The 23,422-nt window shown below is 43.5% G+C and overlaps 1 protein-coding gene across 1 annotated transcript in view; it reads right to left on the bottom strand.

The window, feature by feature from the left end:
- The window catches only part of LOC126235844 (cytochrome b5 reductase 4), a 315,221-nt gene that overhangs the window by 265,098 nt on the left and 26,701 nt on the right, over positions 1–23,422 (bottom strand). The window contains exon 2 of the mRNA XM_049944708.1: positions 11,858–12,092. Within this exon, the coding sequence (XP_049800665.1) occupies positions 11,858–11,924 (67 nt within the window). The 5' untranslated portion in view covers positions 11,925–12,092. The remainder of the gene's footprint in view (positions 1–11,857; positions 12,093–23,422) is intronic.

The following is a 23,422-nucleotide window of genomic DNA, read 5'->3' as shown; positions in this document are numbered from 1 at the left end:
ATTCCATGCTCCTCGCTGCCTACCATCTACTGATGGGGAAACTGACTGTCTTCCGACAACACCACATTGCAGGGTGCTGCCAGAACTGAACTTCAACGAAGAAGCCAGCAACAGGGCCTCTTGGGATCCGCTTTACTGTTCAATACTCAGGCAGCTCCAGGGGCTGAGACCTATCTGATGGTAGGCAGGAGATCAACTGAGTAACGACTACCGACAATGACAATTACTGTGCACATTGTTTTCAAACTGATTTTACTCTTAAAGCTGAAAGACAGTGCAACATTGTTGACAATAGCCTGCTTTCATCGTCAACTTTTCAGTTAGGTTCAAGAGATGCACGTTTACCGAGGACATATTTGTACAGGTAACAGGTAGGCTACAAGGGAAATAAGTCCAGAGGAGCACATCCAGCATCTAAATTGCTGTCGCTGCATACTCACCATCTTCCTCCCCTAGAGTACCTCTTGCATTATTTGGTAATCTAGTGAGGATTTTATCAAGTGTAGTGCAAGTAGCTGTGCCTTTCACTTCCTCACAGAATGCCTTCCAGAGGGATAGCTTCAATTCCTTGACCACAAGGTTGTATTTGACAAGAACCTCCTGACATATTACACACTGTCCTTCCATTCTTGCAATGTTGAACATTCTTACCTGCTTCCTTTGCACTTCAAGACACCAAGGTACATTTTTGTTTGTGCACTTCTTTGTGATTGGACAGTTTTCTAAATATGATGTTATAATGGCAGACGTCACTGCATATGCCACTTCCTCAAAATCTACTGGGTTCCTTATTGCAGTTGTGACTTCAAGTAACTGTGAGTATAGGTTTTTCCTGTAAGAGTTGTTGTATATTTTCTTAGGAACCCTATAGGCCTTGGTCTATTTAGTGCCCATTTTAACCTCAAACTTACTATACATGTCATTGTATAAGTGTGGGTCCATCAGGGTGGACCCAAAAGTTATGTCAAGTACTTCTTCCCTCCTCCTATTCTTGAAGATAGGTTCCCTATCCCTATTTAAGATATCCAGATTATTATCTAGTAAAAATTTTGGTAAGTGCTCATATCCACTGTTTGTATCCCTGCTTGCCTGCATGAGGTTGTGGGCGTTGGCATCACAAACAATCAGCAGTTGTTCATTCTGCCGTGAGTAGCTATCTACCAGTCTCCTCACTTCCTGGGAAGAAGTAGCACTGTCCTCTCAAGGAAGGTAAGCTGAGGCCAATACAGTTCCCCTTGTGCTTCCTTCTTCATTTTGTTTCATCCTGATGGTCACTAAGTCTGTCATTGGCATGAATGAAATTCCATTCTTCACATAAATGCATGTTCTGGAGTTCTTTAGACTTCTAGCATAAATCATCTTACCTCCAGTTTTTCCAAGGCCCAAAATGCCCCTTTTACCTGAATATAGATATGGTTCCTAGATGAGGGCCACATCCACCTTCTGTCTTCCCAGAAAACAGATTCAGGGTGGCAGTTGCCCCTTTACTGTGTTGCAGGTTTAGCTGCACACTTGCAGCCTCCAGCTTACTGCCATGGTCACTTCTGGGGTCTTTGATTATCCTGACACCAAACTGTGAGAACCCAAAGTACAATTTAAGAACTTGTTCTTGCGCTGCCATCAGGAATTTTTCCCTGACTTCTGTCTGTCCAGTACAACCCCTTTCAGTTAATTACCATCCAATCCCTCTGGCGAGACCTTCTGGTTCTGCGCCATTATTTTGCCAGTCTTTGGAGAAATATCCTTACAAAGTTTGTTTGTTTTGTTTTGGGGCACAAAAACAACTGGGGGTCATACATGCCCAAGTCAAAACTATAGAACATGAAGACAGTGAGGAATTAAAAAGTGATTATATATCAGTCCTACGTGACATCAGAGAAGGCAGCTAAAAACAGAGACGTGGAGAAAGGGCTACAAAGGACAGAAACAGAGGTCCAAAACTAAAAATTAAATGGCCTTTGCCATATTGCTTTGACGGATAAAAAGTAAAACATGGTCGACAGTTCACGCATCATTTGCTAAAATGGCTGATAACTCTGACAGCAAACCCAGGTGGGAATGTAAATGGTTAAAAAATGGGCACTCCGTCAAAAAGTGGAGGACAGTTAAAACTTGGTCGCAATGTGTACAAAGAGGTGAGAGAATGCCACTTATCAAATGATGATGGCTGAAAAGGCAGTCCCCAATACACAACCTAGTTAAAATGCTCCTCCTAGCGGGAGGGCTGAGAGGAGGTCGTCCAAGCCACTGGGAGACGCTTAATAATCTGGGGGAGGATCATTGGCAATGCCAAAGTGACACCGCCTCCTGACAGATGACAACACAGAGAACAGTGGAGGTAACGTAGGAAGTAATGGGCTGAGTTATGAGGACTGCAGCCTTGGCAGCAGCATCAGCAGCCTTGTTTCCTGGCAGACCGGCATGACCAGGAACAGACATAAACATCACAGTGGCTCCACCAAGAGTGAGCAAGTGACAGTTTTCCTGGATCCACTGCACTAAGGGATTGGCGGTGTATAGCACACATAAACTTTGAAGGGTGCTGAGAAAATCTGAGCAAATGACACAATTGAAAAGTCTGTGTCACCGGATGTACTTTGTGGCCTGATACAGGGCAAAGAGCTCAGCTGCAAATACTGAGCAGTGTGCTGGAAGACGATATCGAAAGACGTGGGTACTAATGACAACGGCACACCTGACAGCTTGGTCAGGGCGAGATCCATCAATGTACACAAAGGTACTATCAGTAAGTTCCTTGTGAATGTCGTAAAACTGAAGATGATAGAGCGAGGCTGGAGTAGCGTCCTTAGGAAGCAAATGAAGGCCAAGGTTAACATGGGCTGCTTCACAAAGCGAAGGTGGTGAAGGGTTCACATCCACCAGAAAAGTTGCAGGTAGTGCAAAGTTAAGCTGCTGGACCAAGTGCCAAAAGCAGACTCCAGGAGGTAACAGAGAAGAGGAATAGGCCCCATACTGGTGTTCAAAGGAATCATCGAAGGAGGAGGTATAGGATGGGTGGCCATGCATGGCATACAAACATCATTCATACCTCTGAGGAGAAAGTCACAGTGGTATGACAGTGATAGTTCAGCAGCTTCAGCATACTCTCAACCGGGCTAGTGTAAAAGGCACCAGTGGCCAAATGGGATGCCACAATGGTCGATAGTGTTGAGACTGTTGTAACCACGACCATTATGGTTGCGGGGTTGCTGAGAATGAAGCGCGGCGGGACCATATGGGAGCAACCTGAGAAACAACAAATGAACGGGAAGGAACGGACATGAACAACGATGGACGACTGAGTGGGACCTTACGATAACAACATGCAAGAAGCAACAGGGTGATAAAAGACAACCAAACGATTCCACAAAGTCCACTAGTCACGAAAACAAAGTACTGTAAACATGCTGTCTGTTGCTGAGATATCAACAGATTCCACGAATTTCAGACTGCCTAGCTGAGCGAGAGGCAGGCACTTATATACAGGATGCGGTACATCGCTATTGGCTGCTGGGACCACATGCTCCACTGTGGTGCCCTCATGTTATAAATGAGCCAGGAACGTGCGCAGCCACGGCTTACGGTGTGACAGCTGTAGAGACCTCTAGTGGTAATCAAGGTCCTTGCTGTCTGATGCAGATTCAAAACCCGTGGCACTCGGTACCAGAGAGACGGCTTAGGAGGGACGGATGTGCAGACACATAAACAAAGCACCCATAGTCTACTTTCGACATGACAAGGGCTGGTACAAACAGAGGAGGGTGGTTCGATCTGCATCCCAGGAAGCACCACTGAGGACATGTAGGACAGTGAAGGACCATGTACAGCGGGCTAACAGATAAGACACATTGGAGGACAAAGAGTGTTTCCTATCAAGCATGAGCCCCAGGAATTTTTTAGTTTCAACATATGGAAGAGCAACAAGCCCAAGACGTAAAGCTGGTTGAAGAAACCAATTGCACTGCCAGAAATTCATACAGACAGTTTTGTCTGTGAAAAAATGAAAGCCACTGTCAATGCTCCAGAGTAAAGACAATCAAGACATTGCTGAAGATACATCAATGAGCCAGCTTCATGGAGAACTGCAATAGATGGCAAAATTGTCAACAAAAAGGGGAGACAGAGATGCCCGGCAGAAAACAGGCCATTATAGGATTAATGGCCATAACAGGACAGAACACTGAGGCACACCAGTTTCCTGGATAAAGGCATCCGACAAGGCAGAACCCACGCGCATCTTGAAAATTTGGTCTCTTAAAAATTCCTGGAGGAAACAGGGCAGGTGGCCAAGGAAGTCCCACATGTAAAGAGTACAGAGGACACCAGTTCTCCAGCAAGTGTCATAGGCCTTCTCCAAATTGAAAAATGTGGCCATCGTCTGGAATTCCCACAGAAAACCATTCATGACAAGGGTGGACAAAGTAACGAGATGGTCAACTGCAGAACGCTATGCTCAAAAACCACGGTGCGCAGTCATTACTAAATTGCGAGATTCAATCCACAATACTAGCCAGGCATGAATCATTCATTCCATCACCTTGCAAACACAGCTGGTGAGAAAGGTGGGTCAGTAGCTAGAAAGCAGGTTTTTGTCCTTACCGGGCTTAGGTATGGGTAGGACAGTGGCTTCACACCAATGTCCAGGAAACGTGTTCTCTGCCAGATGCAGTTGTACCTATTAAGCAGTAACTGCTTGCCCGCAAGAGAAAGGTGCTGTAACATCCAAATGTTGACAGCGTCTGGCCCTGTGGCAGAGGATAGGGATGAACTGAGAGCATGATCTAGCTCCCTCATAGTAAAGACGGCAATGTATCACTCACGATTCTGAGAAGAGAAGAGTATCGCCCGAGCTGCCTCCGCTCATTTCCAATGGAGAAAGGCAGGGTGATAGTGGGAAGTGCGCGAAATTTCCACAAAAATGGTGGCCTAAGTTGTTGGACATAGCAATAGGGTCCATGATGACAACATCTGCTACTGTCAGGCCGGAAATTGAGGAGTGGATCTTGGTCCCAGAGAGCCATCGGGGGTTGGCCCACACGACAGAGGAAAGGATGGAACTGTGAAAATAACTAGTGAATGAAATCCAGCTCACTTTTTTGCTATTGCGAAGAATGCAACAACATTTTACACCCATCTGATTATAATGAATGCAGTTTACCATTGAAGGATGGCAATTAAAAATGCAGAGAGCATGTCTTTGCGTGCAAATTGTGTCTTGGCATGCCTCAGTCCACCAAGGGACTGTGACATGGTGTGATAAAGAGGAAGTGTGAGGAATGGAACGTTCTGCATCAGTAAGGATAACATTTGTGAGATATTCCACCTGGTAGTCACAACTGGGGAAATCTTGTTCTTCTAAGGTCCCCTGGGAGAACTAAAGCCACTGGTCAGCCTTAGAAAGCAGCCATATGTGGTGTAGGGGTCAGCAATGGGTAGCATACAGGAAATGGTCACTTTAGTAGGTGTCAGGAAGAACGGACCACTCAAGATGATGCGCAAGCTGGGCAGTGCAGAAGGATAAGTCCAGAAGGTAACAGGTGTGCAAGGAGTCAGAAAGGAATGTGGGTGCTCCAGTCTTAAGGTAGAAGAGGTTGAGCTCATTAAGATCAGCCAAGAGGGCACCTCTCTGACAGGTCCTGGGAGAACCCCAAAGGGGATGATGTGCATTAAAGTTAAGGAGTAGCAGAAATGGGGGAGGTGGCTGCACAATAAGCTGAAGTGACAGCGAATGACGGAGGGACATAAATGGTACAAAGGGAAAAAGTCATGGGAGCAAGGAAAAAGTGAACTGCAATATCCTGATGATGGGTAGTCAGGGAGATGGGCTGACTATGGATGTCATCCTGTATGAGCAATATGACGCCCCCATGAGAGGGAATGCCAGGTGGAAGATCAAAATGAACCGGGAAAAAATGTGAAAGCTCAAAGTGGTCATGAGGACACAATTTTGTTTCCTGATGGCAGAGTATAAGGGGACGCTGTGATGCTAAAAGCAGCCGTAAATCCTCTTTGTGGGACTGAAAGCTGTGAACGTCCCATTGGAGGAGAGAGATGATGATGAAGAAGCAAAGGGAATGTCACCTCGGTGGCTGCCGAGTGACAGCCTGCAAAAACTTGCTGCTACAGGGCACAGAAGCAGGATTATTTTGTTCCATGAGGTCCACAGAAGTATAAGCTTGCTTGTGCTGTCGGTCTGTAGAGTCCAATGAAGAAAAACAGTTAGTGGTGCGCATCAGTGACATGGAAGTGGGCCGAGCTAAGGTATCATGTAGTTACGCCGTCGAAGAGGATCTTCGAGTCAGTGAAGGAAAAGAACATTTGCCTTTGTTGGACTTCTTCAATCCTTTCTGGTTAGTAGAGGAACACTCAGGTGTTGTTTGGCTGGAGGAATGTAGAAGTCTTCACTCTTTCTGTCCTTTCCGGCCTACCAGCTGTGTAGCTGGTGGCTTTGCCCCTTGAGGCAAGAGTTTGATGGCTTTTTGTACAGCTCAACAGAGGGATGGCGACAATACCTTGACACTGGGTGATTTCTCAACCCCAGAACTGAATTTGAGGTTGTATGTCTGCATGGTCAAGTCCTTTGTGGAGTGATAGGTAACAAGAACAGAACTGTAAGTGCCAGATGGGAGAATGCAGGGTTTGAGACTAGCCAAAATCTTGAGAGCGACTGGGTGAGGCACTTTTTCCTTTACCCAGATCTCCTGGACAGCCCGCTCATCAAGATACATGGGACAATCCCAAGATGAGGTGGCATGGCCACCACTACAGTTGATACAGCAAGGAGAAGGAGGCGGACAATCGCCCTCATGCACATCCATCCCACAGGTTACACATTTGGCTGGGTGTCGACAAGGCATTATAGTGTGGCTGAAGCGATGACACTGGTAGGAGCACATCGGGTTTGGAATGTACAGCTGGACTGTGATAATTTCATAGCCTGCTTTAATCTTGGACGGAAGCACCACTCTATCAAAGGTGAGAAAAAGAGTGTGGGTGGGCACTAAGGAGGAATCTACCTTCCGCATCACCTGATGGATATGACACCCTCATCAGAAAGGTAAGACTGGATGTCGGCCTCAGTCAGACTGTTGAGCAGCCTAGTGTAAATAACATCACGGGAGGAATTCAGAGTTCTAAGGGCCTCGAAACGAACAGGATAGCTGTGGAGAATCGAGGTGGCAAGCAGTCATTGTGCTTGAGAATCAAAAGTAGTCTCCAAAAGCAAAGTGCTATTCCATAAATGGGAGCAGGATTTTACAGGGCCAGCAATGGCACCAACACCTTTCTGAATAATAAACGGATTTACAGTTGTGAAGGACTGACTGTCTTCAGTATGTGAAATCATGAGGAACTGTGGTGCAGCTGGAAGGGGCTTTCAATCAGTAGCCTCATTCCATTTATGTTTTGTAGATGTTGATTGTGAAGATGATTGGCTCATTGCAAGAAAATGCCCCATTGTTGCCAGCGGCTCTGATGGTGCACTCCTTCCAACTGGGTGCCTCCTTCACAAGGGGGCGAACCCGCCTTAGGTGATTGTTCACACCTCAGACCACACCTCCTGAATACCTGATGGAGGGACCAATCGGCAATTTGGAAAGGTTACAACTCAGGCAGTCACCCCTCCATTGGCCTGGCCTGTACCAGGGGGTACGTTCGAACCCTACCTATTGACCCAGGGCTGGGAATTACTCGTTACCCAGTCACCTGTTACATGTCAGACACGTGGGCCGGCCTTCAGGAGAGCACATGGAGGAAGAAGAAAAAGAGGAACCTCAAACACCGAAGCGGAGGAATGAGAGGAGAAGAGAAACAAAGAAAGGAAACTGGAACGAAAAACAGCAGTAAGACTGTTCTTATGTCAGTGACAGACAACGCGGAACATTCCCAATAACACCCCAGATGTGTTCCCCATGGGCAGGAGAAAAAGAATTGCAAGAGGATAGACATTCAGCATGGAAGGGAAAAGATGCTGCGAAGGCTGGAGCCCCATGGTAGCCAAGCACGAACATGCCAATGAGTGGCAAGCCTCCTGGGGGGATATCCTTATGAAGAGCTCAACCATTGTCTTGATCAGCAGTTTCACCTCCTTCCACTGAGATATCTTGGGTCCCATCTCTTCACGCCACTCCACTGTGTCCATCCCCTCACAGACAAAGATAAAGGCACCTTAGTCTAGATAGACCCTCCTGAATTTTGGTCCTGGGCTTGTCCAAACCCCCCCCCCCCCCTCCCCCTGACTTTCTCAAAGAGCCATCTGAACAAGCTCCATCTGCTACAAAGTGATGGGGACCAGTGGATGTCCCTGCTGGATAACTGCCATCCTGAAAACCAAGACTGCAGTACTATATGTCTGGTTCCCTATTTCCTACTTTGGATTTTTCTGGATCCATTTTCCAAGCAGACTGGACAGTGAAATCCCTATTTTACCATTCCGTATTGTCCAGACTTAAAAAGCACAAAACTGAGAAAAATGCAGTAGGAGGAAAACATTAAAACCCCCAAAGTAGAGCAGAAACATATGTAATTGGCATATATGATTAAAGATCATAATCCTCTCCAATACAGTGTATAAAATCTTTGTAAATGCAGGAAATTAAATGTACAGTACAATATTTATACAAAAATTTGTGGTAATGAATTTCATCAGTCCTTAAAAAATCACAATTGTATAACAGCAAGTAAAAACTCGTCAAAAGGCTGAAATTGGTATCCAGGTATAAGGTAATTGAGCTATTTTCCGATGGGCTACGACCACAAATTGCACATCAAAACATGTATTTATGTGAAATCTTTCCTTGGTGCTCACCCAGAAAAAAGAAAAATTGATGAACATGATTAATTAAACCAAACACTGTCAACTACAGTGAAAGGCATTGGAATCTAAAATGGGAGGGACGGAGGGAGGGAGGTGTTTTCTGTCTGTAGCCAATGGCAGTGCAGCATACTCTGGTGACTTGAGAGCAGTGACCTCTAACGTATTGCTTGTAAACTTTGTTCAGGTTTCATGAAAGCACATATATACACACAAGTTTTCCTTCACATGTGGAACTTTTTATACCAGTAACTGTTCACTGAACACGTGCTGTTAATTGTGGTGCTGCACATAGCAAATGGAATAGTCTACATTGGCTGCAGTTGGTAGAGGCATGATACATTCTGGATTCTGTCAACAGGCTACGAGCAGAAGTACTGTAAGTAAAATTAATGCACAATAGTGAAGGGCATACCAGGTATAACTATACAAATTAAACCTAAGTGGAAGCTGCAGTCATTCCATTTACTATACACCAATCATATCAGCTATACTTTGGAACAAGCCACCAAGTAAGCTCACTGTTTATCATGCTATACGCCACAGCACTAGCATAACATCACCATGTTATACAGCTATTGGCTGCAGGTGGAAAACAAACATCCGATTTGTTACAAACATTTGAGATGATGTAATTCAGCAGTTTTCACTGTGTTTCACAGTTTTCAGCTTATTTTACCATGTAGGCTATCAATTTTGTTCCTATTTTTGAGGTGAACAAAAAATGAAAGAACCATCAAACTTGGGTGCTGTAAAGTACTATAATTTATGGTAGTAGTGTTGGGAAATGGATCGACTGGTTACGTACCCTTGTTTTACTAATGGAAAAATCCACATTTTTTCCTAGTAAGTCTATTAGATGACATAATACTTTGAAACTTCTTTCTTGTTTGTTTATGGATTTGCAATCTGGTTATGTCAGTTGATGTTACAAGCGTTGGTAAAATTGCTTCCTAGGAGGAGAATGAAATTCTTGCACCAACTTCGATTTATAGCTTCTGTGCCTGTTTGTACTTTATACTCCAGTACTTGAGGAATTTTGAATGTTTTGTAGGGTAAGGTCTGCAAACTTACTATGTAGTGAGCTAAACAAAGTGGGTTTGGCTGGTACAGAAAGGCAAGTGTGCACACTATCACTGTGTTATTCTAGGCTTGATGAGAGAAACAGAGATGTGAAAAATGAGTTTACTTCCTCAATTGATGTTAGAAGCTTATTAGAAGTCAGCTCAGTGAATTTCTGTATACTGTGTAAAATGTACATTTAGAAGAAAGCTCAGGCACTAAAGTTTTGCTTCATGTCTTCTGTAACTGCTGCCGATCTTTACAATCTACTGTGTGTAGTGCAAAGTATATAAATGAGTAGTGTATGTAGTTGTTGCAAACTGTATCACGTCACATTTGACCACTAAAGTCTTTAAAATGTGTTGTCGCAAAACCCTTGCTCTATTTCTCTGTGACATCTCTGCCACAGCACATGATCTACACAAAAAGTGGATTTTCAGCACTTCACAAAATACTTTCACCCCTGATGCACTCCCATCATTGAAGAGCCACTCCCCCTCTCCACAAATCCAGCAGGAAAGTTCATTTTATGTGTGTTAGTGTGGTGAGTTGTCTGCACTGGCCATTGGATGATGTAACAAGTCGCCAGCCAATAAGAGCTCACTAGCTGGAAATGGCTGACATTTCCTTGATTCTGACCCAGCATATTCTTCGATATTCGGTGTTTGAATTTAAAAGGTTTATGATCGATATTGTTGCTGAATACAGTACATCGGAAATCCATGCAAAAAAATGATGCCGAGTTATAAGTGGCACAAAAAAAAAAAAGGTGGCGGCTGGGCACCTTCATCACATACTGGTTCGGTCTGGGACACTGTGTCAACTGTCCTGTTTTTCCATTGCTGCCACAACCTAGCAGTGGTTTTATCATGATCACACGATGAAGCTATGTGTTGCAAGTTGTGTTGGTAACACAGATCGTGGATTACATCAGCATTTCCTCTCTCTCATGTCTCCCCTCTCTACAACGGCCTAAAATATTCCCTTAACTTCATGGTGCAAACCACCTGTTTTCTGTACCACTTCTAGCTCATTCAGTCACATCAAATATCAATAGGAAGACGACAGCATGAAGTCAAACGAGACTTCAGTAAGAGTGTAGAATCGAGGTAAACCTTACTAGGGAGAAACTTAAAATCAGGGAATTTTTGGCCTTAATCTTATGGTTTTTCATGGGTGCCATGAATCTATGGCATAGAATCACGAAAAATGTAAAATCGGAGAACATAAAATTGATGTTCCACTGTAGGTATTGATGTTATTAATGCCATGTATTCAAGTTATTACAAGTAATCTGAAGTAAGATGTGTATAAATCAAAGAACATTTCACAATAGAGCCCAACTGAATGAGGCAGGGCAGGTGTTCAGACACTGACTTCATATTCGGGATCCTGATTAGATTTCCTGTGGTTTTCCTGAATCACTTCAGGCAAATGCTAGGATGGTTCCTTCATAAAGACCATGGCCAAATACCTGTTCTGTCCTCATTAAGTATACATAGTATGCTGTATGTATGTATATTTTTGAATGGTTGGTTTTCATTGTATAACTGTTGACCTGTCCTATATCACTATGATAATCCTTGGATAAATTACGCAGTGCACAGTGGCATTTAATGAGCCATTCTTCGCATCTCTACATGTGAACTGAATGAGAAGAAACCCTCATACATAGTGCAATAGGAAACACCCCTTTTTGCTATGGTGATTTGTAATGTAGGGACACAGAATTGCAACATGTAATTATCAAAATCAAATACATGATACAGACCTTTGCAATTAAAAAACTGGTACAAACTGATAGTGCAAGCACACCTTAGAGGTAAATGACACATTCTTTCATTAAAATACAAAGATCAATACTAAGCTGTTACTGAAAATCTGCAATAGTGTGTCACATCACAGTCAAAAGAGCTACTAACACTAAAACTATAAATGAGTCATGAAACAGTGGTCTCACACAGAAAAATGTTAGAAAATTACCTGTCGCTGACCCTGATGATTCATTCTTGCTGCTCTGTGGAAGTCGTTGCTTTTCTTTCTCAGACATTATGGTAGATACCTTGGCACCTCAAGGATTTTTTTTTAAATATATAGTCACAATCACTTAAAAGTTTGTCACATTCAGAAAAGAAGAAATTCCATGTCTCAATCCAGTCTCACATGACATCCATTAAAACTGGCTTTGTCACAGCAAGGACATCTGATTTTCTTTATTCTGGAAAAAAATAATAATGGTTTTGAACAGAGATATTACATAAAAGCTTAATATTTATATAATTCTTCGTTCTGACATTATCAAAAGTCATTTTGACATTATGAAAGGTGTTATTGTGCCCAAAGTTTCTCTCAGAGCCCTCAGAAGTACAGGATAAATTGTTATCTTAGAAAAATCTCCACAAAAGTCTTTATTACAGGTTAACCTAGCTCTATGTGTTAAAGAACTTAGATTGTACATCATACCATGATGGATATAGAACCATAGCCACACGAACTATTTTGAACACTTGCGGGCCGTAGGGGATATACTTCCCACTAACTATATTTCTCTACTGCATTTATGGGAATACGTGTTACTACTTCTGTGTGATCCTGGCAGTGGTAGTCCACCACGTATTACCACCACTGTATATGGCTGCATCTTGTGGTAGTTCGCTGCACCAATTGTATGAAAACTGTAATGGAATCACTACCGTTGTTGGAACACATTGCTTTGCTTCTGCAGGATACTTTATTATTTCACAAACTGACCTCTTGATTATGTTCCGATGGAAACCATGATGGGCGATCTGGATGACCAAATCATTTGTTCTAATTGTCCAGAATGTTCTTCAAACCAGTCACAAACAATTGTGACCTAGTGACATGACAGTGTTGTTTGGGAATATGAAGTTCATAAATGGCTGCAAAGGGTCTCCAAGTAGCTGAAGATAACCACTTCCAGTCTGGTTCAGTTGGACCAGAAGACCCAATCCAATCCTTGTAAACACAGTCCACACCATTATGGAGCCACCACCAGCTTTCACATGGGTTGTCAACAACTTGGTTCCATGGCTTTGTAGAGCCTGCACCCACTCGAACCCTACCATCAGCTCACTAAGTGAAATCATGACTCGTCTCACCAGGCCACAGTTTTCCAGTCATCTAGCATCCAACTGATACGTTCGAGGACCAGGAAGAGTTTGTTTAGTTTTGCTTTAGGAAGCAAAAAAACAGCTGGGGTCATACACACCCAAATCAAAACAAGAGAATGACTGTGTATCAGTCCCAATAGACAGAATAGGAGACAGCTAAAAACAGGCACGTGGAAAAAGGGCTAAAACACCATACAGTAATGGAGGTCCAAAACTAAAAATTAAATGGCCTTCACCATATTGCTTGGCAGATACAAAGAAAAACGCGATTGACAGCCTGTGTGTCATTCACTAAAATGGCTGATAAATCAGGCGGCAAACCCAAGCTGGACCGTAAATGGTTAAAAAAAAGGGCAGTCCAGCAGGAAGTGGTGGACAGTTAAAATTTGTGCACAATGTGTACAAAGTGGTGAGGCAGCGCCAATGAGCAAATGACGATGGCTAAAAAGGCAGACGAGTTAAAATAATCTCCTCCCGGCGGGAGAGCCAAGAGGAAGAAGTTGTCTAAGGCAATGGGAGAGGCTTAAACAACAGTGTGAGAGGTTTAAATAAGGTGAACCTTATTCCTGAGAAGGGAGGACCATTGGCGATGCCAAAGGGACACCACCTCCTGACAGACGGCAATGCAGAGATCATCGGAGGGAATATAGGTACTCTTGGGCTGAGGTACAAGGACTGCAGTCTTAGCAGCAGCATCAACAGCCTTATTTCCTGGCAGACCGACATGACCAGTAGCCCACAGAAATATGACACTGGCTCCAGCAACAGTGAGCAAGTCACAGGTTTCCTGGACCCGCTACACTAAGGGATGGGCAGTGTACAGCGCACATAGACTTCGAACGGCACTGAATGAGTCTAATCAGAGGACACAATTGTAAATGCTGTGTCACTGGGTGTACTCCATGGCCTGATACAAGGCGAAGAGCTTGGCTGTAAATACTGAGCAGTGTGCCAGAAGTCGATATCGAAAGACACAAGTGCCAATGATGAAGGCACACCCGACCTCAAGGTTGGTCTGAGAGCCATCAGTGTATACAAAGGTACTACCACAAAGTGCCATGCTAAGGTTGTGAAACTGGAGGTGATAGACCGAGGCTGGAATAGTGTCCTTAGAAAGTGAATGAAGGCCAAGGTTAACATGGGCCACTTCACGCAGCCAAGGTGGTGAAGAGTTCACATTTGCTGGGAAAGTTGCAGGTAGTGTGAAGTTAAGCTGCTGAAACAAGTGCCAAAAGCGGACTCCAGGAGGTAACAGAAGAGGGATGTGCCCCATACTGGTGTTCAAAGGAATCATCAAAGGAGGAGGCATAGGATGGGCAGCCATGCATGGTAGACAAATGGCATGCATACCTGCTGAGGAGAAAGCCACGGCAGTAGGACAGTGGTAGTTCAGCAGCTTCAGCATACAGACTCTAAACAGGGCTGGTGTAAAAGGTGCCCATGGCCAAATGTATGACACGGTGGTGGATAGTGTTGAGGCGGCATACGAGGGATGGGCATGCAGACATATAAACAAAGCACCCATAGTCAAGTTTCGAATGGACAACAGAGCGGTACAAACGGAGGAGAGTAGTTCGATCGGCACCCCAGGAAGTACCAGTGAGGACACACAGGAGATTGAGGGGCCGCGTACAGCAGGCTGCCAGATAAGACACATGCGAGGACCAAGAGTGTTTCCTATCGAACATGAGCCCCAGGAAAGTCGTAGTTTCAACAAACGGAAGGTCAACAGGCCCAAGATGTAGAGATGGTCAGAGAAACCATTTGCCCCACCAGAAATTCATAAAGATAGTTTTGTCAGTGGAAAAGTGAAAGCCACTGAAGCCACTATCAATGCTGCAAGAGTAAAGATGATCAAGACAGTGCTGAAGGCGCCACTCAGTGAGACAGGTCCATGGAGAACTGTAATAGATGGCAAAATCATCAACAAAAAGAGAACCGGAGATGTCCAGTGGGAGACAGGCCATTACAGGGTTATTGGCAATAGCAAAGAGGACAACACTCAGGACAGAACCCTAAGGCACACCATTTTCCTGGATAAAGGTGTCCGACAAGGCAGAACTCGCACACACTCTGAAAACTCGGTCTTATAAAAATGCTCGAAGAAAACAGGGCAGGCACCCACAGGAGCCCCACATGTAAAGAGCATGGAGGATACCAGTTCTCCAGCAAGTGCCATAGGCCTTTTCCAAATCGAAAAACACGGCCACTGTCAGGGACTTCTGCAGAAAACCATTCATGACATGGGTGGACAAAGATACGAGATGGTCAACTGCACAACGTCATGCATGAAATCCACATTGTGCATTCATTAGTAAATGGCGAGACTGGAGCCACCATACCAGCCGGCCATGAATCATACGTTCCACCATCTTGCAAACACAGCTGTTAAGAGAGATGGGCCGGTAGCTAAAAAGAAGGGTTTTGTCCTTTCCGGGCTTAGGGATGGGTATGATGGTGGCTTCATGCTAGCATCCAGGAAATATGCCCTCCGTCCAGATGTGGTTATACGTGTTAAGCAGAAAGTGCTTGCCCACAAGAGAAAGGTGCTGCAACATCTGAACGTGGATGACGTGTGGCCCTGGGGCGGAGGATCGGGATGAACTGCGAGAATGATTTAGCTCCCTCGTAGTAAAGGCGGCATTGTAGCACTCATGATTCTGAGAGAAGTGTATTGCCCGAGCCACGAGAGAAGTGTATTGCCTGAGCCACCTCTGCTCGTTTCCAATGGAGGAAGGGAGGGTGATAGTGGCAAGTGCACGAAATTTCCACAAAAATGGTGGCCTAAGTTGTTGGACATAGCAATAGGGTCCATGATGACATCATCTGCTACTGTCAGGCCGGAAATTGAGGAGTGGATCTTGGTCCCAGAGAGCCGTTGGAGGTTGGCCAACACGACAGAGGAAAGGATGGAACTGTGGAAAGAACTAGTGAACGAAATTAAGCTCACTTTTTTGCTATCACGAAGAATGCAACAACATTTTACACCCATCTGATTATAATGAATGCAGCTTACCATTGAAGGATGGCAGTTAAAAACGCAGAGAGCACGTCTTCGAGTGCAAATTGTGTCTCGGCATGCACCAAGGGACTGGGACACAGTGTGGTAAAGAGGAAGTGTGAGGAATGGAACGTTCTGAAGCAGTAAGGATAACATTTGTGAGTTATTCCACCTGGTCATCACAACTAGGGAAATCTTCTTCTTCGAAGGTCCCCAGGGAGGAGTAAAGCCACCGGTTAGCCTTAGTAAGCTGCCATTTATGTGGTGTAGGGGTCAACAAACGGGTAGCATACAGGAAATGGTCACTTTAGTAGGTTTCAGGAAGAACGGACCACTCAAGATGATGGGCAAGCTGGGCAGTGCAAAAAGATAAGTCCAGAAGGTGATAGGTGTGCAAGAAGTCGGAAAGGAAGGTGGGCTTCGTGCTCCAGTCTTAAGGTAGAAGAGGTTGAGCTCATTAAGATCAGCCAAGAGGGCACCTCTCTGACAGGTCCTGGGAGAACCCCAAAGGGGATGATGTGCATTAAAGTTAACAAGTAGCAGAAATGGGGGAGGTAGCTGCACAATAAGCTGAAGTGACAGCGAATGACAGAGGGACATAAATGGTACAGAGGGAAAAAGTCAAGGAAGGAAGAAGTGAACTGCAACAGCTTGATGATGGGTAGTCAGGGAGATGGGCTGACTACGAATGTCATCCTGTATGAGCACCATGACACCCCCATGAGATGGAATATCGACCTCAGAGGAAGGTCAAAATGAATCGGTAAGTAATGTGAAAGCTAAAATCTGTCTGAGGGCGCAACAGTACATGACATAGCTCCATGCAGTATATCAAATCAGACTTTCAAAGCAGTGCGTTCAATTAACAATATAAATATTGCAAACTTTAGGGAAAGCCTACAGCAACTAGACTGGGATGAAGCGTATAAGGAACCTGATGCAAACTTGAAATATAACTTATTTCACGATACACTTTTAAGGGTATTTGAAAATTGTTTTCTCAAGAAAATAGTTAAACATAATTCCAAGAAAACATATAAAAAACCATGGCTAACTAAAGGAATAAGAATATCTTGCAACCGTAAAAGAGAACTGTATCTAACAGCAAGAGGGAGTACTGACCCCGAAATTGTTCAATATTATAAAAACTATTGTGCGGTACTAAGAAAAGTTATTAAAAAGTCCAGAAGCATGTGAATCATGTCTGAGATCAGTAACTCTGATAATAAAATTAAAGTAATTTGGAATATTATTGAAAGGGAAACAGGGCAACCAAGAGCACAGGAAGACTTTAGTGCCATAAAACTGAATGACAAGTGTACTAACAAACAATCAGAAATTGAAAATATTTTCAATAATCATTTTTTAAATGTTGTGGAGAAAATAGGATCTAGATCTTCACTAGAAGAGGCAAGGCTACTAATAGAAGAGGCCATACCTGTGCAGTTTGAAACAACTGTAATTCCACCAACCTCTCCCTCTGAAATCAGTAAAATAATAAACTCACTGAAAAGTGAAAGCTCTTACGGAATTGATGGCATTTCCAGCAAGGTACTTAAAGCTTGTTCCCCACAGATAAGTAGGATTCTCAGCCACATATGTAATAGCTCGTTGGAGCAGGGTGTTTTCCCCGATAGACTGAAATATGCCATTGTAAAACCATTGCATAAAAAGGGGGATACGTCGGATGTGAACAACTACAGCCCAATATCTCTTCTGACAGCTCTATCAAAAATTTTTGAGAAAGTAATGTATTCAAGAGTAGCCTCCCATATTTATAAAAATAAAGTACTAACAAAATGTCAGTTTGGTTTTCAGAAAGGCTTTTCAACAGAAAATGCTATATACGCTTTCACTGAATAACCGGACATCACCCATTGGTATTTTTTGTGATCTCTCAAAGGCCTTTGATTGTGTAAATCATGGAATTCTTTTAGATAAGCTAAATCATTATGGTTTGAGGGGGACAGTGCACAAATGGTTTAATTCATACTTAACTGGAAGAATGTAGAAAGTTGAAATAAGTGATTCATGTAATGTTAAAACAACAGCTGATTCCTCAAACTGGGGGGCTATCAAGTACGGGGTCCCACAGGATTCGGTCTTAGGTCCTTTGCTGTTCTTGATATACATTAATGACTTACTGTTCTTGATATACATTAATGACTTACCGTTCCACATTGATGAAGATGTAAAGTTAGTTCTTTTTGCTGATGATACAAGTATAGTAATAACATCCAAAAACCAAGAACTAAGTGATGTAATTGTAAATGATGTTTTTCACAAAATTTTTAAGTGGTTCTCAGCAAACGGACTCTCTTTAAATTTTGATAAAACACAGTATATACAGTTCCGTACAGTAAATGGCACAACTCCAGTAATAAATATAGACTTTGAACAGAAGTCTGTAGCTAAGGTAGAATTTTCAAAATTTTTAGGTGTGTCCATTGATGAGAGGTTAAACTGGAAGCAACACATTGATGGTCTGCTGAAACGTCTGAGTTCAGCTATGTATGCTATTAGGGTTATTGCAAATTTTGGTGATAAGAATCTCAGTAAATTAGCTTACTATGCCTACTTTCATTCACTGCTTTCGTATGGCATCATATTCTGGGGTAATTCATCGTTGAGTAGAAAAGTATTCATTGCTCAAAAATGTGTAATCAGAATAATTGCTGGAGCCCATCCATGGTCATCCTGCAGACATCTATTTAAGGATCTAGGGATCCTCACAGTATATATATTCACTTATGAAATTTGTTGTTAATAATCCAGCCCAGTTCAAAAGTAATAGCAGTGTGCATAGCTATAACACCATGAGAAAGGATGATCTTCACTATGCAGGGTTAAATCTGACTTTGGCACAGAAAGGGGTAAATTATGCTGCCACAGAAGTCTTTGGTCACCAACCAAACAGCATCAAAAGCCTGACAGATAGGCAACTAACATTTAAAAATAAGTTAAAAGAATTTCTAGATGACAACTCCTCCTACTCATTGGCTGAATTTTTAGATATAAATTAAGGGGGGCAAAAAAAAAAAAAAAACCTTAAACATTAGTGTCATGCAATTATTTTGTGTAATGTAATATCTTACAGACATCTTTTATTAATCGACACGTTCCACATCATTACGAACTGTCGTATTCATGATCTATGGAACAAGTATTAATCTAATCTAATTTCATTTCCTGAAGGCAGAGTACAAGGGGATGCTGTGATGCTAAAAGCAGCTGTAAATCCTCCTTGTGGGACCGAAGGCCGTGAACATTCCATTGGAGGACAGTCAGGAGGAGGAAGAGATGTAGGGGTCTCAACTTGACAGCCGACAAGTGACAGCCGGTGTGTAGTCGCTACTACAGGGCACAGAGGCAGGAGGATCCTGCTCCATGGGGTGCTTGTGTGGTCGGTCCATGGAGTCCAACACTGAAAAACGGTTGGTGGTGTGCACCGGTGAGACAGAGGTCGGCCGGGCTAAGGTACTATGCGGCGACACCATCAAACAGGATCTTCGAGTTGGTGAAGGAGAAGAACATTTGCCTTTGTGGACTTCTTTGAGCCTTTCCGGTTAGAGGAAGATTCGGGTGGTGTTTGGCTGGAGGGACAGAGGAAGTCTTCACAGGAACACAGGAATAGTGCTGAAGGTGATGTAGTGCTGTTTGCAAAGACACTCGCAGTGGTTGTTTAATGTAACAGCCCATTAACGGCAAATTTTGCTGCACTGTCATAACGGATATGTCGTCATACATACCACATGAATTTTTGTGGTTGTTTCACACAGTGTTACGTGCCTGTTAGCAGTCACAACTCTATGCACACACCGCTGCTCTCGGTTGTTAAGTGAAGGCCACTGGCCGCTGCGTTGTTTGTGATGAGAGGTATTGCTTGAAATGTGGTAATCTCACCACATTCTTGACACTGTTGATCTCTGAATATTGAATTTCCTAATGATTTCTGAAATGGAATGTCCCATGCATCTAGGTCCGACTACCACTCCACATTTATAGCCTTTTCATTTCCATCTTACAGTCATAATCATGTCAGAAACCATTTCATGTGAATCATCTGAGTGCAAATGACAGCTCTGCCAATCCAGTGTCCTTTTATACCTTGTGTACATGATACTACCTCCATCTGCATATCACTATCCCATGACTTTTGTCATCTCACTATATGTACCATCATAGTTTCTGGTCCTAAATCACAAAAACAAAATTTTAAAAAAGTAAACAGTTAACTGATCACAATTCTAACACAACACCAGAATAATTATCTTCATTGAGTTGCTACAAAAAACGCACTCAGAAAAGGGTTAAACCAAACATATTAAGTTGGTTCACTTGGCCACAATCTGGAATGAGAGCATCAGCAAGACAAATACTGTAAAAGAAAATTTAGTTCCTCCATTAAAGTTATAGCAACACATTGAAGCTAGTGTTTCCTTGCACAGTATGGAAGTTGACTGAAATAATTGTAAGAATAAAGTGAGATTCACACCTGGCACAGGATATCTTGTTTTATGAGGAGATTTAAAGTGGCTCATAAAATAACAACAAAATGCACACTGAACAGAAACATAACTTTTAAGAAACAGTGGCATAAGTTACTCAGGTGAGTTAAGGGCACTTTTGTGTTTGTTTACAACAGAGTAATAAGAATGAAGTATAAACTGCTTGAGTAATTGCTGCAACTGCTACAACCTAGAACAGTTGTGATGAAGCAAGCTCGGATATTTTTAATCCCCCTCTTGTTTTGCCATCTGCCTCCTTAAATTCATTTTTTCGATTTTAACTGATTACCATTAACAAACATGAGTATAATCTACATTTCAATGAAAGAGAAAGATTGGCCCTTAGTTTTAAAGAATATAACACGAGATCTAATTTTGTTCTTGGTTTTAGGTATGTAATTGATTTTCCAATTTATTTTGACTATTTCTAGTTAGTATCATTTGTTATAGGGTGAAATCAATAATTGTTTCATAACTTACATTCTATTGTTGACATATAAATAAATATAAATTCTGTAATAATTATAAGTATTTGGAGGAACAACTAATAGTATTCTTAAAGTATTTATTTGGCTCTATTCGAAAACATGTTAGCAAAGCCAGACCTTGGTTGGTTGGTTTAAAGGGGGGGAAAAGGACCAAACTGCGAGATCATCGGTCCCTTGTTCCCAGTAGAACAATTACCCAAGGGAAAGAAGAAAACAAAGAAGACATTCAGCACAATAACAAGAGAAAGAAAGAACCAGAAGAACGACAGGAGGACAACAAAAACTACAATGGACAAAACAGGACAAGAAAACCACAGAGAGACGCAAGAAACAGGGAGAAGAGATTCAAAAAAAGAAAGCAGATACCCATGGCTGGCTGACCATGAGAATAAAATAAGACAAGCATGCCACTCTGCAACACATTAAAACCTCCACCCTAAAAGTCCTAGGGTGGAGGACACAGAGGGACAAAGAACACGCGATAAAACTCAGATCAAATGATAAAACACGCCTTCATGAATAAAATGTAAACTAAAGCTGCTGTTGAGGCATTGTTGTCCAACACCGAAGGTAGGGTGCTGGGAAAGCTAAAAGTCCACCGCAGAGTGGCTAAAAGTGGGCAGTCCAGCAAGAGCCACAGCGACACTGAGGTGGGTCCTCGCGAAAGAGGAGGTAACCATGTGTGAGCCACGTATGGCCAATGTGGTGCCAACAAAGGACAACTGATTCCCTGCGAGAAGCCCACAGGGAAGACTTCCACATATTCGCAGTCTCCTTAATAACACGCAATTTGTTGTGCATACTGTTATGTCACTCGGTCTCCCAAAACCGAAAAACCTTGTGGTGTAAGACAGAATGCAGGTCAGTTTCAGAGATTCCCATCTCCAGGAGCAGTTTCTGCGTAGCCTGTTTGGTCAGCTTGTCATCAAGTTCGTTGGCTGGGATTCTGAAGTGTCCTGGGGTCCACACAAACACCACTGAACGACTGGACTGTTCCAGGGCAGAGATGAACTCCTGGATGTTCGCTACCAAAGGATGGCAAATGTAACACTGGTCAATAGCTTGTAAGCTGCTCAAGGAGTCAGAACAGAGAAGTAATGACTCACCAGAACAGGAATGGATGTACCTGTTCAATATGGCCTCTGTGGACATAGGCAAAGCCAACATTATTATCAGCCATCGAGCCATAAGTGTAAACAACTTCAGAGCCATGGAACATGTCAAGAATTGAGAGGAAGAGACAGCAGAGAGCAGCAGAGTTAACGGAGTCCTTAGGGTCATGCAAAAAGTCCAGACAAAGCTTCGGGTGAGATGTACACCATGGAGGTGTACGTGAATGAACCTCAAACAGAGGTGGGAAAGGAGAGAAGGGATTGCAGATGAACCGCAATCATGAGCCCTGACCTGGGCTGCCAATGCAGGAGATGAACTGCTGCGGGTGGGAAAAGGAGATGGTAATTCGGATGCTGAGGAGAACTACGAATGGGTGCAACATAACTGGTGAGCAGTTATGCATGCTGGATCCACAATGGGGGGACTCCAGCCTCATCCTAAAAGCTCCCATCACTAGGCGAATCCACAGAGGTGCACTCAGTCGAGTAAACGCGATGCTGAGGGTGCCGCCGAATCATAAACCAAACTCCCATAGTCAAAGCAAGATTGAACGAGGGCTCTGTAGAGCTGCAGCAGCGTAGAGCAATCTGCACCCCAGTTGCTGTTGCTCAGGCAGTGGAGGGCATGGAGGAGCTGCCAGTACTTTTGCTTAACCTGGTGAAGGTGAGGTAGCCAAGTTAATCGGGTGTCAAAAACCAGTCCTAAGGATCGATGTCTCCACTACAGTGAGTGGATCATCATTAAGATAAAGTTCTGGTTCCGGATCAATGGTACAACACTGACAGAAGGGCATGACACATGACTTCGCAGCTGAACACTGGAGGCTGTGGGCTAGAGCCCAAGACTCAGCCTTGTGAATGACTCCCTGTAGGCTCCACTCAGCAACACCAGTACGGGAGGAGCAATACGAAATGCAGAAGTCATCTGCATACAGAGAAGGGGAGACCAATGGCCCTACAGCTGCTGTTAGGCCATTAAAAATGGAGATACACTCAATAAGGTTCCCTGCAGAACACCATTCTCCTGAACACGGGGGAGGGGGGGGCTATGGGGGGCACCAACTTGGATATGGAAAGTATGAAGCAACAAGAAGTTTCGGATAAAAATCGGGAGCGGGCCCTGGAGACCCCACGCATACAATGTGGCAAGGATATGATCTCGCCAGGTCATGTCGTATGCTTTATGTAAGTCAAAAAAGACGGCAACCAGGTGCTGGCATCTGGAAAAGGCTGTTCAGATGGCAGACTCAAGGGACCCAAGATTATTAATGGTAGAGTGACTATCAATGGTAGAGCAACCCTGGC

This window comes from Schistocerca nitens, chromosome 2 (genome assembly GCF_023898315.1).
Source record: "Schistocerca nitens isolate TAMUIC-IGC-003100 chromosome 2, iqSchNite1.1, whole genome shotgun sequence".
Lineage (NCBI taxonomy): Eukaryota > Metazoa > Arthropoda > Insecta > Orthoptera > Acrididae > Schistocerca > Schistocerca nitens.
The sequence above is the reverse complement of the archived record's forward strand: the minus strand, read 5'-3'. Positions and strand labels throughout refer to the sequence as shown.